Below are 13,889 nucleotides of genomic sequence, written 5' to 3' on the forward strand. Positions count from 1 at the left end.
GCCATATTGTTGGTAGTGTGGTGAATAAAGTGCTAGGACTAAGGAAGGCCAATCTTCTTGATTCAAATCTTACTTCAGACCTGTGTGACCCTAGGCAAGCCACTTAACCCTATTTGCCTTAGTTTCTTCATCTATAAAATGAGCTGGAGAAGGAAATGTCAAACCATTCCAGTATCTTTGCAAGAAAACCCTAGATGATGTCATGAAGAGTTGGATATGACTGAAATGATTGAATGATAACAGCAAAATGATAATCAGGATTCATTTTTTTATGAAGCAATATCCAGCATTCTTTCCACCATATTATATTGTTAACATATTTTTGTTATTGATCATGCTTAAATGTAATTAAATTTTCTTCTAGGTCTCAAAAGTTGATTAGTTACTTAGTTTGCTTATCTTTTACTTGAATTGGCAAGAGGTGACTTCCTCATTTTGTAGATTGGGTCCAAGAGACTGAATGATTTGCTTAAGGTGCCAAAGTCATCTAAGGTTTGGCAGGCCTATTCCTCCTCATCATAGTGCATTCTTTACCAATATCCCACAGTCACGAAAAGCAACCACAGTAAAACAAAACCCCCAAATACTCACACAATTCCCTTTTGTAGTCTTGATCTGTTTTGGGCAAATAATTCTCGAGGTTAGCTAGCCCTCTGACCAGGGATGGCTTGGACAATCACCCGGTTTCTGCAAGAATGCTTACGATTTATCCCTTAAGACCTAGCTAAGATACTATGAAATATAGTAAAAAGAACAGTAAATTTGGAATCTGAGTCTTTGCTGCCTAACTGCAGGAATGACTTCCTGCAAGTCATTAAACTGGAACTAGTTTTCCCATATGGAAAGTGACTGATTGGCCTAGATCTAAGGTCTATTGGAGTGTTAAATCCTATATTATTACTCTTGTGCCTCTTCTCTTTTAACATTGCCTTATTTCATGAGATCCCTGTTTCAAGACTTGGACTAAAGATGCTTGTTTGTCTTGAAAAATATCCCTCTCTCCTCCTAGGATCCTGCCCAACATTCTGAGAGGGTCTAAGTTATATCCCAGTAACTGTGCTAGTGCTAGCTAACACATTGGAAAACTGACAACTAAGAAGGAAGAAATGGAGTTGCTGGGGGCATACAATATATAATCATCCTAGTAATTCTGGGAATCAGTGAAAGGTGAAGGCATTTCTGTATTTGCTTAGTCATTTTCAGTAATGTCCAACTCTTTGGGATCCCATTTGGGGTTTTCTTGATAAAGATACTTGAGTGGTTTGCCATTTCCTTTTTCAGCTCATTTTACAGATGAGAAAAGTGAGGCAAGCAGAGTTAGATGACCCATTCAAGGTCATAAGATAGTAAGTGTCTGAGGTTTTGAACTGAGGTCTTCCTAACTCCAGGCCTGGCATTTTATCTACTGCACCACTGGCTATATGAGGGAACCTTTATTCCACAAAAGTTACTTCTTCCATTTCATGGGATGCTACCATTGTGTCTTTCCTGGATCAATGCATCAGCAAGCATATATTAAATGTTCCAGGAACCAGGATAAGAAGACCTATGTGAAGGTATCACATACATATGTAAATCTGTACAAGATAGATACTAAATAAACATAGGGTAATCTTTGCCTCTAGTAGCTGGGAAGAGTAAGAAAGTTTTCATATAGAAGATGGTATTTGTCTCTAAGAAGATGCTTAGAATTAGTTTAATATAAAATAATAAAAATTGTTTCTGACAGACTTGTGACTAAAATGCAGAGGGCAGAATTTTCTTCCACACATCCTCAATGATCTGCTCAAGTCTTATATTTTTTTTCAGAGGTCTCCAAAGCGGGAGAGCACATGTGATGGCTTGAAAAACTGGTTACTTTGCTCCCTCTTTTGATATCTCTAGAAAAACAGAAATAATGGGAAGGGAGCTCAATTTGTGGAGTTATCCCTGGGGATATAACCCTCTCACAGCCCATATATTTCTCTGTTCTAGCTCTACCTTTCCTTCTCCCCAAAGCTGACCATCTAAAAAAGAACTAAGCAATCCAGAAGAACCTGCACACATTTGAGATATGGAGGTACTACCTTGTAGGGGTATGGAATCCCATTGTTGCCCACACTGTTCACAAAATTCTGGATCTCTTTCAGATGCTCTGGGAGCTCATTCAGTGTCAGATGTAGTAGGCATTTTCCTCAGTAAATTCAACTTTGTTATCACTTCTCTTCTGGAATGTAGCAATCCGCAGGCAGATGTGCTGCTGTGAAAAGCTGAATTTGTAAACCCAAGGGATCAATCACCTTGACAGTACTTTCTACAGACTATAAACTTTGCAGCCAGTGAACCTCGGCCAGAGCTATTATGGCAATAGGCACGATGTGACTGTACTCAGGCATATTTGTCTGTCCTCCAAGTGTGAATGATTCCAGCAGCCAATGGAAGGTCCGTCTTAGGTTTCTGTACTTTTCTTCCAATGGCGTGTCCCTCCTGGTAAGGTTTGCTGGGTAATGATGCTCCATCCCTGACATGATGGCTCAGTATCAGGTCATGGGTATCTGATCGAGACGTTCTTCATCATCACTTATGACTTTTTAGTGGCTGTAACTCTGATGTGTAATTTCTGGCTTGTATTATTGAAAGACTCTTTTGATTGATCTCTCTGCTTCAAGTCTCTCTTCATTTTAGATCATATTTCAATAAGTTGTTACAGCGATCTTCCTAAAATGCATATCTAATCATGTCATGCTCTTCCTCAGTAAATTCTAGGGACTCTCTATTACCTCTAGGATCAAATATCAAATGCTGACTTTGACATTTAAAGTCTTTTACAATTACTTTCCTAGTCATCAATTTGCTTCTCTTCACATACTCCATGATGTAGTACGACAATGGACTTGCTGTTCTTTGCACAGAACACAACATCTCACTCCTGTGTCTTTTCCCTGACTCTCCCCCGAAATATTTTTCCCCCTCACTTCTTCCTAGAATCTGTAGTTCTGAAAGACTCAGTTGAAATGCTACCCTCTGTAGGAGTCCTTTTCCAGTCCCTCCTCTACTGCAGGTAGCTTCCTAGAGCAGCTTGAATCAGATTAAAATGTAATCGGGAAATATTTGACAAAACAATTAAAAATTCAATACAACACAGATAATATTAATTTGTGGTTTTCTAAGTCTTTATGCAGGATTTGTTTCTATCTGAGTGTGACACTGTTCTATTTATTATATATATTATTTATGTGTATACATACATATGCACACATACATATATATACACATATATGTATATAATATATAGTTATTGCATATGATTTTTTCTAGTAGAATGTGAATTCCTTTGATAGGGGCTGTTTTCTGTTGCTGTGTTATTTTCAGCTCTTAGTAAGTACCTATCACTTAGTGTTACATCATCTCCTGTTGACTGCCTGACTCATCCAATCATTCAAACTGTGTTTGGGTACCCAGAATTCACAGGACCTTATGAAAAATCACTGCATGGTCCTATAAGAAAAACCTCAGGTGGACTAAATATCTCAGAGTGAACTGAGGCTGGGCAGAAAAGCTAAGGATAAAGGAGGTGAATTAAAGATGCATAGGACCATAGCTTAGGGTGCAGAGAATGGGGATAATTGATGACAGAGAAAATGGAACTGGTTAACTTTTGTTTTCTTTGTGAAAGAGACTGATCTTTGGATTGGAAAGGACAGAACAAAAGATGGATAACTGGCAGGGGCTACCCAAGATAAGTTAGGACATAGTAAGAAAAAAACTGTATCCTTTATGAGTTCAAGTCAGTGGGTCCTACAAACATACAAATTAGGGGCACTACTAAGCCCTGTGGATACAAAAAAGGGGCAAAAAGTAATTTCCTGCCCTTAAGGAATTTGGATTGACTATAGAGTAACAGAGACATACTACACTGTTGGAAAAGGGTAGATGTTATAGTTTTCAAAAAATGAAGAAAACTGAATTTACATACTATAAGCCAATGAACTTAGCTATTCTGTTTTTGCATATCAAAATCATCTGGACACTATGATCCAGTTGATATGCTACCTTATCTGTTTAACTTGTCCCAGTGAATAATGATTGCTTCTCCCCCATCAAATTCCCTTTATAGCAGCAACAAAGATGACCCTCGAATGGGACTAAGTCGAAAAAAGCTTTCTCAGTTTCTTTATGAAGTAGTTAGATGAGAAAGGACTGTATATTTAAAGGTGGAAGGGACTAGAACATATGTAGTCCAATCCATCATTTTCCTGATGAGGAAATTGGAATTCAGAAGGAAAAGTGACTTACTTAGTCACACAGATTGTAACTAGAAAATCTAAGATTTGTGCCCAACTATATTTACCTTCAAACCAGCCTTTTTCTCTCCCAAGTTGTTTTACTGCACTGCCTTCCTGAAGTGATTTATTTGAGGTGGCAAAGGGGAATCAAGATTTTTCAAATGGTGGCTTCTCTGATGAGTGCTTAATTCCTGATACCGCGCTTCTCTTTATTGCTGTACTAGAAAAATGCTGATGAGGTCGGACAGAAGAGCCCCCTGAGAGAGGAGAGATTGGCATTTTTTGCACAGGTCCCAACTCAGTGCCCTAACTCAGGGTTCTTCCTGGGCAAAGCAGGCTTTAATCAATGGCGGATGTGTCTTTGTATAACTTCCTCCTTGCCCCTCAGAATGTTGCAGAGGAGTGAGTAGGGTATTCCTTGACAGCTTCCTAGCAGCCTATTTTCTCCTATCATCCTGTTCCCAAGAGTAAGGTTGCCTTTATTATTTCCAATACAAAGCTGCATTTTTAAAGAGCTATAGTCTTGATTCTTTTACTCACCATGTGATCAAATTCCATTTGAGAGTTGATTTTGAATTGAATCAGACACAGGCACTTAAAAACTGGGCTTTGCCCCAGTTACATTAGAGATAGGTAAGGTGTATCTTGTTGGTTACTTGATGTTAAGAAAATCTGTCTATATTCACATGCAAAGCGATGCACACTTATGGAAAAGGGGAGGGGGTAATTGGCTTTCTCAGGGCCGTGCTCTGGGAAATCTTTTAGCTACTGGTTTGTGCTGACTATGACAAATTCAGCCCTAGATCATGGGTTGTCTGCTTTCTCAGGGATGTTGGCTACATTAATCTGACCATATTAATTACTAATATAGAGGTGACTCAGAAAGTTAACTCCTTATTAACATTGGCTTATGAAATTAAAAAAAAAACACCTTTTTAAAAAAAGTTTTTGTAAACAAAACCAATGCAAACAAGATTAGAGGGAAGTAGAAAACTGGGAAAATTTTTTTACATCCAAAGGTTCTGATAAAATTCTCAGTTCTTTTTAATTAATTAATTAATTAATTTTTAATACACATTGATTTATGAATCATGTTGGGAGAGAAAAATTAGAACCCAAAGGAAAAACCATGGGAGAGAGGGAAAAAAAAAAGAAATGAACAGAGCATATATTCATTTACAGTTAATCTCCATAATTCTTTTTCTGGTTGCAGATGGTATTTTTTATCCAAAGTCTATTGGGATTGTCTTGGATCACTAAACCACTAAGAAGAACAAAGACTTTCATAGTTGATCATTGCACATTCTTCCTGTTATTATGTATAATGTATTCCTGGTTCTGCTTGTTTTGCTCAGTATTAATTCATATAACTCTTTCCAGACCTTTTTGAAATCAGCTTGTTCATCATTTTTCATAGAATAATAATATTCCATTACCTTCATATATCATAACTTGTTCATCCATTCCCCAATTGATGAGTATTTACTCATTTTCCAATTCTTTGCTACCACAAAAAGAGCTGCTGTAAACATTTTGGCACATTTTTTACTTGTTTATGATTTCTTTGGGTTACAGACCCAGTAGTGGCACTACTGAGGTAAAGGGTATGCACAGTTTTATAGTCCTTTGGGTATAGTTCCAAATTGCTCTCCAGAATGGTTGGATCATATCTCAACTCTACCCACAATGCATTAGAGTTCCAATTTTTTCACATCTCCAACATTTATCATTATCTTTTTCTGGCATCTTAGATAATCTGAGAGATATGAAGTGGTACCTCAGAATTATTTTAATTTGCATTTCTCTAATCAATAATGATTTAGAGCATTTTTATATGACTATAGATGGCTTTAATTTCATCATCTGAAAATTGTCTGTTCATATTCTTTGACCATTTATCAGTGAGTTGTATTCTTATAAATTTGACATAGTTAGAAATAACACATTTATCAGAAACATTGGCTATAAATTTCCCACCCCCCCCGTATTGTATTTCCCTTTTAATCTTGTTTCTGTTCATTTTTTTTGTACAAAACCTTTTTAATTTAATTTAATCAAAGTTGTTCATTTTACCTTTTGTAATGTTATCTAGTTTTTCTTTGGTCATAAATTCATTCATTCTCCAAAGGTCTGATAGGTAAATTATCCCTTGCTCTTTTATAGCAAAATATACCATTTGCTTATGGTAATTTTTTATGCCCAAATCATATACCCATTTTGACCTTTTTTTGGTATGGAGTGTAAGATATAGGTCTGGGCTGATTTTCTGGCATATTATTTTCCAGTTTTCCCAGCAATTTTTGTCAAATAGTGAGTTTATCTGAGAAGCTGGAGTTTTTTCTTTTTTTGGGGGGGGAGGTGGTAATCGAATACTAGATTACTATAGGCCTTGATTATTATATTGTGTGTATTTAATTTATTCCACTGATCCACCACTCTATTTCTTAGCCAGTACTAAATGGTTTTGATGACTGCTGCTTTATAATATAGTTTCAGGTCTGGTACTGCTAAGCCACAAGTTTTGAATATTTTTCATTAATTCTCTTCATATTCTTGACCTTTTGTTCTTCCAGATGAATTTTGTTATTATTTTTTCTAATTCTACAAAATAATTTTTTGGCAGTTTGATTGGTATGGCACTGAAGAAATAGAAATAGATCAATTTAGGCAGAATTATCATTTTTATTATATTAGTTTGGCCTACCTATGAGCAATTGATATTTTTCCATTTGTTTAGATTTGACTTTATTTGTGTGAGGAGTGTTTTGTAATTGTGTTCATATAGTTTCTGGGTTTGTCTTGGCAAATGGATACCCAGCTATTTTATTTTGTCTATAATTCTTTTAAATGGAATTTCTCTTTGTATCTCTTGCTGCTGGGCTTTGTCAGTAATATATAGAAATGCTGATGATTTGTGTGGGTCTATTTTATATCTTGTAATTTTGCTAAAACTGTGAATTATTTCGAGTAGGTTTTTGGATGATTTTCTAGCATTTTCTAAATATATCATCATATCATGCAAAGAATGATAATTTGGTTTCCTCATTACTTACTGTAATTCCTTTAATCTTTTTTTCTTCTTTTCTTGTCAAAGCTAACATTTCTAATACAAAATTGCATAGTAATAGTAATAGTGGGCAACCTTGTTTCACCCCTGCTCTTTCTGGGAATGGTTCTAGTTTGTCCCCATTACATATGATACCTGCTGATGGTTTTAAATAGATGCTACTATCATTTTAAGGAAGACTTCATTTATTCCTATACTTTTTAGTGTTTTCAATAAGAATGGTTGTTGGATTCTATCAAATGTTTTTTCTGCATCTGTTGAGATTATCATATGATTTCTGTTGATTTTGTTTTTGATATGATTGATTATGGTAATAGTTTTTCTGATATTGAACCACCCCTGCATTCCTGGTATAAATCCCACTTGTTTGTAGTATATTATCCTGCTGATAAGTTGCTGTAACATTTTTGCTAATATTTCATTTAAACTTTTTGCATCAATATTCATTAGGGAGATTGTTTTGTAATTTTCTTTCGCTCTTTCTGGTTTAGATATCAGTGCTATATTTATGTCACAACAGGAATCTGGCAGGACTCCCTCTTTATCTATTTTTCCAAATAGTTTACATAATATTGGAGTTAATTGTTCTTTAAATGTTTGATAAAATTCACTTGTGAATTCATCTGGCCCTGGGGATTTTTTCTTAGGAAATTCATTAATGGCTTTTTCAATTTCTTTTTCTAACATGGGACTATTTAAGTAATTTATTCCCTTGTCTCTTAATCTGGACAATTTATATTTTTGTAAATATTCATCCATTTCAGTTAGATTGCCAGATTTGTTGCCACACAGTTGTGCAAAATATCTCCTAATTATTGCTTTAATTTCTTTTTTATTGATGGTAAGTTCACCCTTTTCATTTTTGATGCTGGTGATTTTTTTTCTTTCCTTTTTCTATTAAATTAACCACAGGTTTATCTATTTTGCTGTTTTTTTCCAACTCTTAGTTTTATGAATTAATTCAATAGTTTTCTTAGTTTCAATTTTATTAATCTCTCCTTTAAGTTTCAGAATTTCTAATTGGATATTTACTTGGGAGTTTTAAAAATTGTTCTTTTTCTAGCTCTTTTGTTGTAAGTCTAATTTATCGATCTCCTTTTTCTCTATTTTATTCATGTAGCTATTTAGAGATATAAAAATTTCCCTAAAAGCTACTTTGGCTGTGTCCCATACATTTTTGTATGTTGTCTCATTATTGTCATTCCCATGGATGAAATTATGGATTGTTTCTGTTATTTGTTGTTTGACCCACTCATTGTTTAGAATTGGATTATTTTACTTCCAAATGGATTTTAATTTGTTTTTCCTTGACCTTTTATTTAATATAATTTTTATTGCATGGTGGTCTGAAAAGGAAACATTTACTATTTTTGCTTTTCTGCATTTGATTGTGAGGTTTTTTTGCCCTGATATGTGGTCACTTTTTGTGTAGATGACATGTACTGTTGAGGGAAAGATGCATTCCTTTCTATCTGTATTCAGTGGTCTCTAAAGATCGACCATATCTAGGTTTTCTAGGATTCTTTTAACCTCCCTAGTTTCTTTCTTGTTTATTTTGTAGTTAGATTTGTCTGATTCTGAGAGGGGAAAGTTGAGGTCTCCCACTAACATAGTTTTGCTGTCTATTTCTTCCTGTAACTGACTTAATATCTTTAGCAATTTGTATGTTATACCACTTGGTGCATATATATTTAGTATCATTAGATATACTTTCTTTCCTTCTCTCTCTGTCTCTGTCTCTCTCTGTTTCTCTGTTTCTCTCTTTTTCTCTGTCTCTGTCTGTCTGTCTGTCTCTCTCTCTCTCCCTCCCTCCCTCCCTGTATATACTTTTGAGCTCTCTTTCCACCCTGTTTTTAGTAGTGTTTTTTTTTTTTTTTACTTACTACTTCTTTATGGGATTAGATACATTTTTTTTATCCAACTGAATGATTGTCATTCTCTCTTTGAATTAAAACTGATGAGATCAAGCTTCAGACAGTACTCATTCCCCTCCCTTTCCCCCCTCTATTGTAACACAGCTTTTGTGCCTCTTCATGGGATCTATTTGTTCCAATATACTTACCCCTTCCTTTTCTTCCAGTACAGCTTTTCTACCCCTCCATGTCATTTTCTTTGATATCGTCACATCAGAGTCCATTCACAATCACATTCTCAGTCCATGTGATGTCCCCCTCTGTCTGCCCTAGTAACAGATACAGTTCTCAAGAGTTATAAATATCATTTTCCCATCTAGGTATGTTAACAGTTTAATATTTAAATAATATATATTTCCCCCTGTTTATCTTTCTATGCTTCTCTTGAGTCCTGTGTTTGAAGATTAAAATTTCTGTTTAGTTCTGTTTTTTTTTTTAATAGAAATGATTGAAAGTCTATTACTCATTGAAGATACATCACTTCTTTCAGGGGAAGCTGGATAGTTAATTCTTGATTGTAACTGAAGGTCTTTTTCCTCTCAAAATATAGTATTCCAGACCCTCTTTTCCTTTATTGTAGAAGCTGCTTGATCCTGGATAATCCTGACTGTTGCTCCTTGACATTTGAATTGTGTTTTTGGTCTGACAGCTTGCAGTATTCTTACCTTGAGATTATAGAGTTTAGAGTTTTGCCATAATGTTTCTTGGGGTTTTCCTTGTGGGATCTCTTTCTAAAGGTGATGGATTCTTTCAATGATTATATTCCCCTATTTGTTTCTAGAATATTGGGACATTTTTCCTTGATAATTTCTTAAAAATGTTATCCAGGCTCTTTTTTTGGTCATAGTCTTCAGGTAGACCAATAATTTTATGTTGTCTCTTCTGGATCTATTTTCCAGGTTGGCTGTTTTTCCAATTTGGTAGTTTACATTTTCTTCCATCTTTTCATTCCTTTTAGTTTGTTTGACTGATTCTTGATGTCTCATAGAGTCATTAGATTCCATTTGCTTCATTATAGTTTTAATGTGTGATTTTCTTCAGTTAGCTTTTGTATTTCTTTCCATTTGATTAATTCTACTTTTGAAGGTGGTGTTTTCTTCAGTGGATTTTTTTTTTTTTGCATTTGGCCAACTGTAGTTTGTAAGAAATTAATTTCCTTTTCCAAGCTGTTGATTCTCTCTTGCATACCTCTCATTTTGTTTTCTCATTTTTTCTTCTACCTCTCTTATTTGCTTTTTAAAGTCTTTTATGAGCAGTTCCAAGAATCCTCTTTGGGCTTGAGACTAATTCATATCATTCTTTGAGATTTCCTCTGAGAATATTTTGTTTTCATCTGAGTTGGTGTTTTGATCTTCCTTGTCAACATTGTAGCTTTCCATTCTGTTTCTTGCTCGTTTTCTTTCCTTTTCTTTTGGTATTTTTTCTAAGGTCGAGCTCTGCTCCTGGGATAAAGGGGGTACTGTCCCAAGCTTCCTGGGCAGTTCTGAATCTTAACTTTGAGTAGGGGCCCTTTATGTTTGCAGGAGATATCTTTATCTGCTTTTTCTGGGAAATAGCCTCCAATTATTTTGCTTTCTGATCTAGGACTGGGAAGAGTCCTACTGCTTTGTTTTGCTATTGAATCAAGACTGAGGGTCTCAGTTGCTGATCTGCTGTGATTAAGACCTTATTACTGGTTTTCCCATATTCTTTCTGTCCTGTGCTGAACACCCTTTTCAACCCAGTAAGACTGATCTTTCTTGAAGTTTTTCCATTCTATATTGAGTTGGAGAGTGGTTTCATTTCATCAGACTGTTCAGAGACTGGATTTCATGAGGTTTTTGAGGGAAATTAGGAGAGCTTGAGCAGTTTCCTGGCTTCACTCACCATCTTGGCTCTATCCTTGTTCTTTCTTAAAGCCCTCATTTCTAAAATATTTGGAGAATTAACTAAAATGTATAAGAATACAAGCCATTCTCCAATTGATAAATGGTCAAAGATATGAACAAATGGTCAAAGATATGAACAGACAATTTTCAGATGGAAGAAATTAAAGCTATTTCTAGTCATATGAAAAAATGCTCTAAATCACTATTGATCAGAGAAATGCAAATTAAGACAACTCTGAGGTACCACTATGTGGTGTTCTCTTCTTTTGTATAATATGATGGTTCTCTCTGGGAGCAGGTTTCTTGGGGAGGTTTTCTGGAGGCAGCCTTGGTTTCTGTTCCAAGTAATAATCACTCCAAATTCAGCCAGGTGTTAAAATCCAAATGTTTATTTTCTCCTTCCAAGTCTTGTCTCTTTCCTTGGGCCCAGTTAGCTTTAATAGAGACCTATCTCTTTCCTTGATTCTAAGAGCTCCCTCTGAATGTCTCCAAATCCAAAGGTTTGTCCTTTAGCCTCCAGCCAGCACAAAGGTGGAAAATGGAATGAATCTGACTCCGCCTCTGAGAGTGGGCTTCTGTATCTCCCAGAGTGCTCTTTGGCCCTGAGAGCTTCTTGCTTATATATTGTACACTGAGTACACACCAATCATTATATCACTGGGAAACCATTATTTTGTAGGATTAAATCAATGCTAAACTAGATTTAACCATTGTCTCCTCAATTCCACTTAGTATCATATTTCAAGTTCTGGCCCGTAATATCTCCTCGTAGGATCAGATCAATCATACTGAACCATGTAAATTAGATAATTACTGTCTCTATCAATTCTAATGACTTAACATTTTGTAAGGATTCCAACACCACTACATACCTTTCAGGTTGCCTAAGATGATAGGAAAAGATAATGATAAATGTTGGAGGGGATGCAGAAAAAGTGGGACACTAATACATTGTTTCATGGAGTCATGAACCAATTCAACCATTCTAGAGAACAATATGGAATTATGGCCAAAGTGCTGTCAAACTGTGCATACCTTTTGACCCAGCAGTATCTCTACTGGGCTTATATCCCAAAGAAATCATAAAAAGGGAAAAGGACCCACATTGCAAAAATGTTTGTAGCAGCTGCTTTTTTATAGTGGCAAGGAACTGAAAACTGAGTGGATGCCCATCAGTTGAAAAATGGCTGAATAAATTATGGTATATGAATATTATGGAATATTATTGTTAAATAAGAAATGATCAGCAGGATGATTTTAGAAAGGCCTGGAGAGACTTAACCTGAACTGATGCCAAGTGAAGTGAATAAAACCAAGAGAACATTGTACACAGCAACAAAATTATGCAAAGATCAATTCTGATGGATGTGGCTCTTTTCAACAATATAGTGATTCAGACCGATTCTAATAGACTTGTAAGAGAGGAGAGGAGAGAGCCACCTGCACTCAGAGAGAGAACTATGGGGAAAGAATGTATATCACAACATAGTATTTTCACCTTTTTTATTGTTTGCTTGCTTTTTGTTTTATTTCTCATTTTTTTCCTTTTTGATCTGATTTTTCTTGTGCAGCATGTTTTGTCTTTGCATATATTTTAAAAATAAAAGGGTATTAAAAAAAAAACAAAACCTTTGTTTTTTCCATTGGTAAGCATTTATTTTTTCTTCCTCTCACCTCCATGCCCAAGGGAGAACAATGAAAAAAAACTCTTATAACAAACATATATAGTCAAACAGGTAGATTTCCATATTGGCCATATTAATTCCATATTAATATTCCATATTAATAATATGTATCTCATTATCCCTATTTATTCTGTTGTCTTAATATTTCCTTTGTTACCCATCCTTAATCACTGAATGGGTGTTGTCTAAGTGAACTGAGACCCATTAAAGAGGCCATTTCATCCAGGGCTTTCTCCAGTTGTCCTGATCTTTATCTAATCATTGGATCCAGATGACTCCTAAAGCGAGATTGGTGATTTTGGACAGACATTCGTTAATTAAATCCAACTTACTTGAATGTTATAGCAACACGTCCCTGATATTATGGTCCTTTTCAAGAAAGGACAAACAACATTGCCTCACTATAAGGAGATGGGTAGAATTATTGGTCCTTTAAAGTCGTGGTTGATTTTTGCTTTAATCAGTGTTTTAGAACTTTCAATGTTGTAGTTAGAGTAGAAATTGTTCTCCTGACTTTGCTATTTTTCTTCATTAGTTTCTTCAAGTCTTCCCAGGTTCTCTAAAACCACCTCCTTCTTATGACACACTAGTATTCCATTATATCCACATGTGATAATTTTTCCTTTCATTAATCTCTTTCTAGTGCTGATGAGCGATTTGATGCTACATTTCATACCAATGTTTTAGTGAATTCTTCAGGACATTGTCAATACCTCCCTCCAGGTAAGATTGTGAACATATGTACTCACGTGAGTGTAAGTTTAGAAAAAGAATTTAAGAGTGCTTTGTCCAGTTATGTCATAGATATACTAAATGATGGCTTGGACCAATACTTTATGCTCATACGACAGCCTCACTCTGTCAAGAGTACTACCAGTTTTCCTTTCTAGGTACTGCCTATCTGCTATTGTTGTTTTCTTAGATTACTAGTTTTTCTGTAGAAATCAGATCTCTCCCCTTTTGCCTTTGAATCTTAGATGAAGTCAATGTTGTCTGCCATACCATAATTCCTCTTTCCCTTAACTCTTAACATAGAGCACACAAAAGAAAAATCGAAGAAATGACTTGCTTAAATTTTTGTTGAATCAATA

The 13,889-nt window shown here is 35.3% G+C and overlaps 1 protein-coding gene across 1 annotated transcript in view; it reads left to right on the forward strand.

Moving 5' to 3' along the window:
* CHRNA7 (cholinergic receptor nicotinic alpha 7 subunit) overlaps nucleotides 1-13,889 on the forward strand; it is a 171,510-nt gene that overhangs the window by 134,466 nt on the left and 23,155 nt on the right. The window contains exon 5 of the mRNA XM_012543738.2: nucleotides 13,442-13,521. Within this exon, the coding sequence (XP_012399192.1) occupies nucleotides 13,442-13,521 (80 nt within the window). The remainder of the gene's footprint in view (nucleotides 1-13,441; nucleotides 13,522-13,889) is intronic.

This window comes from Sarcophilus harrisii, chromosome 2, assembly GCF_902635505.1.
Source record: "Sarcophilus harrisii chromosome 2, mSarHar1.11, whole genome shotgun sequence".
Classification (NCBI taxonomy): Eukaryota; Metazoa; Chordata; class Mammalia; order Dasyuromorphia; family Dasyuridae; genus Sarcophilus; species Sarcophilus harrisii.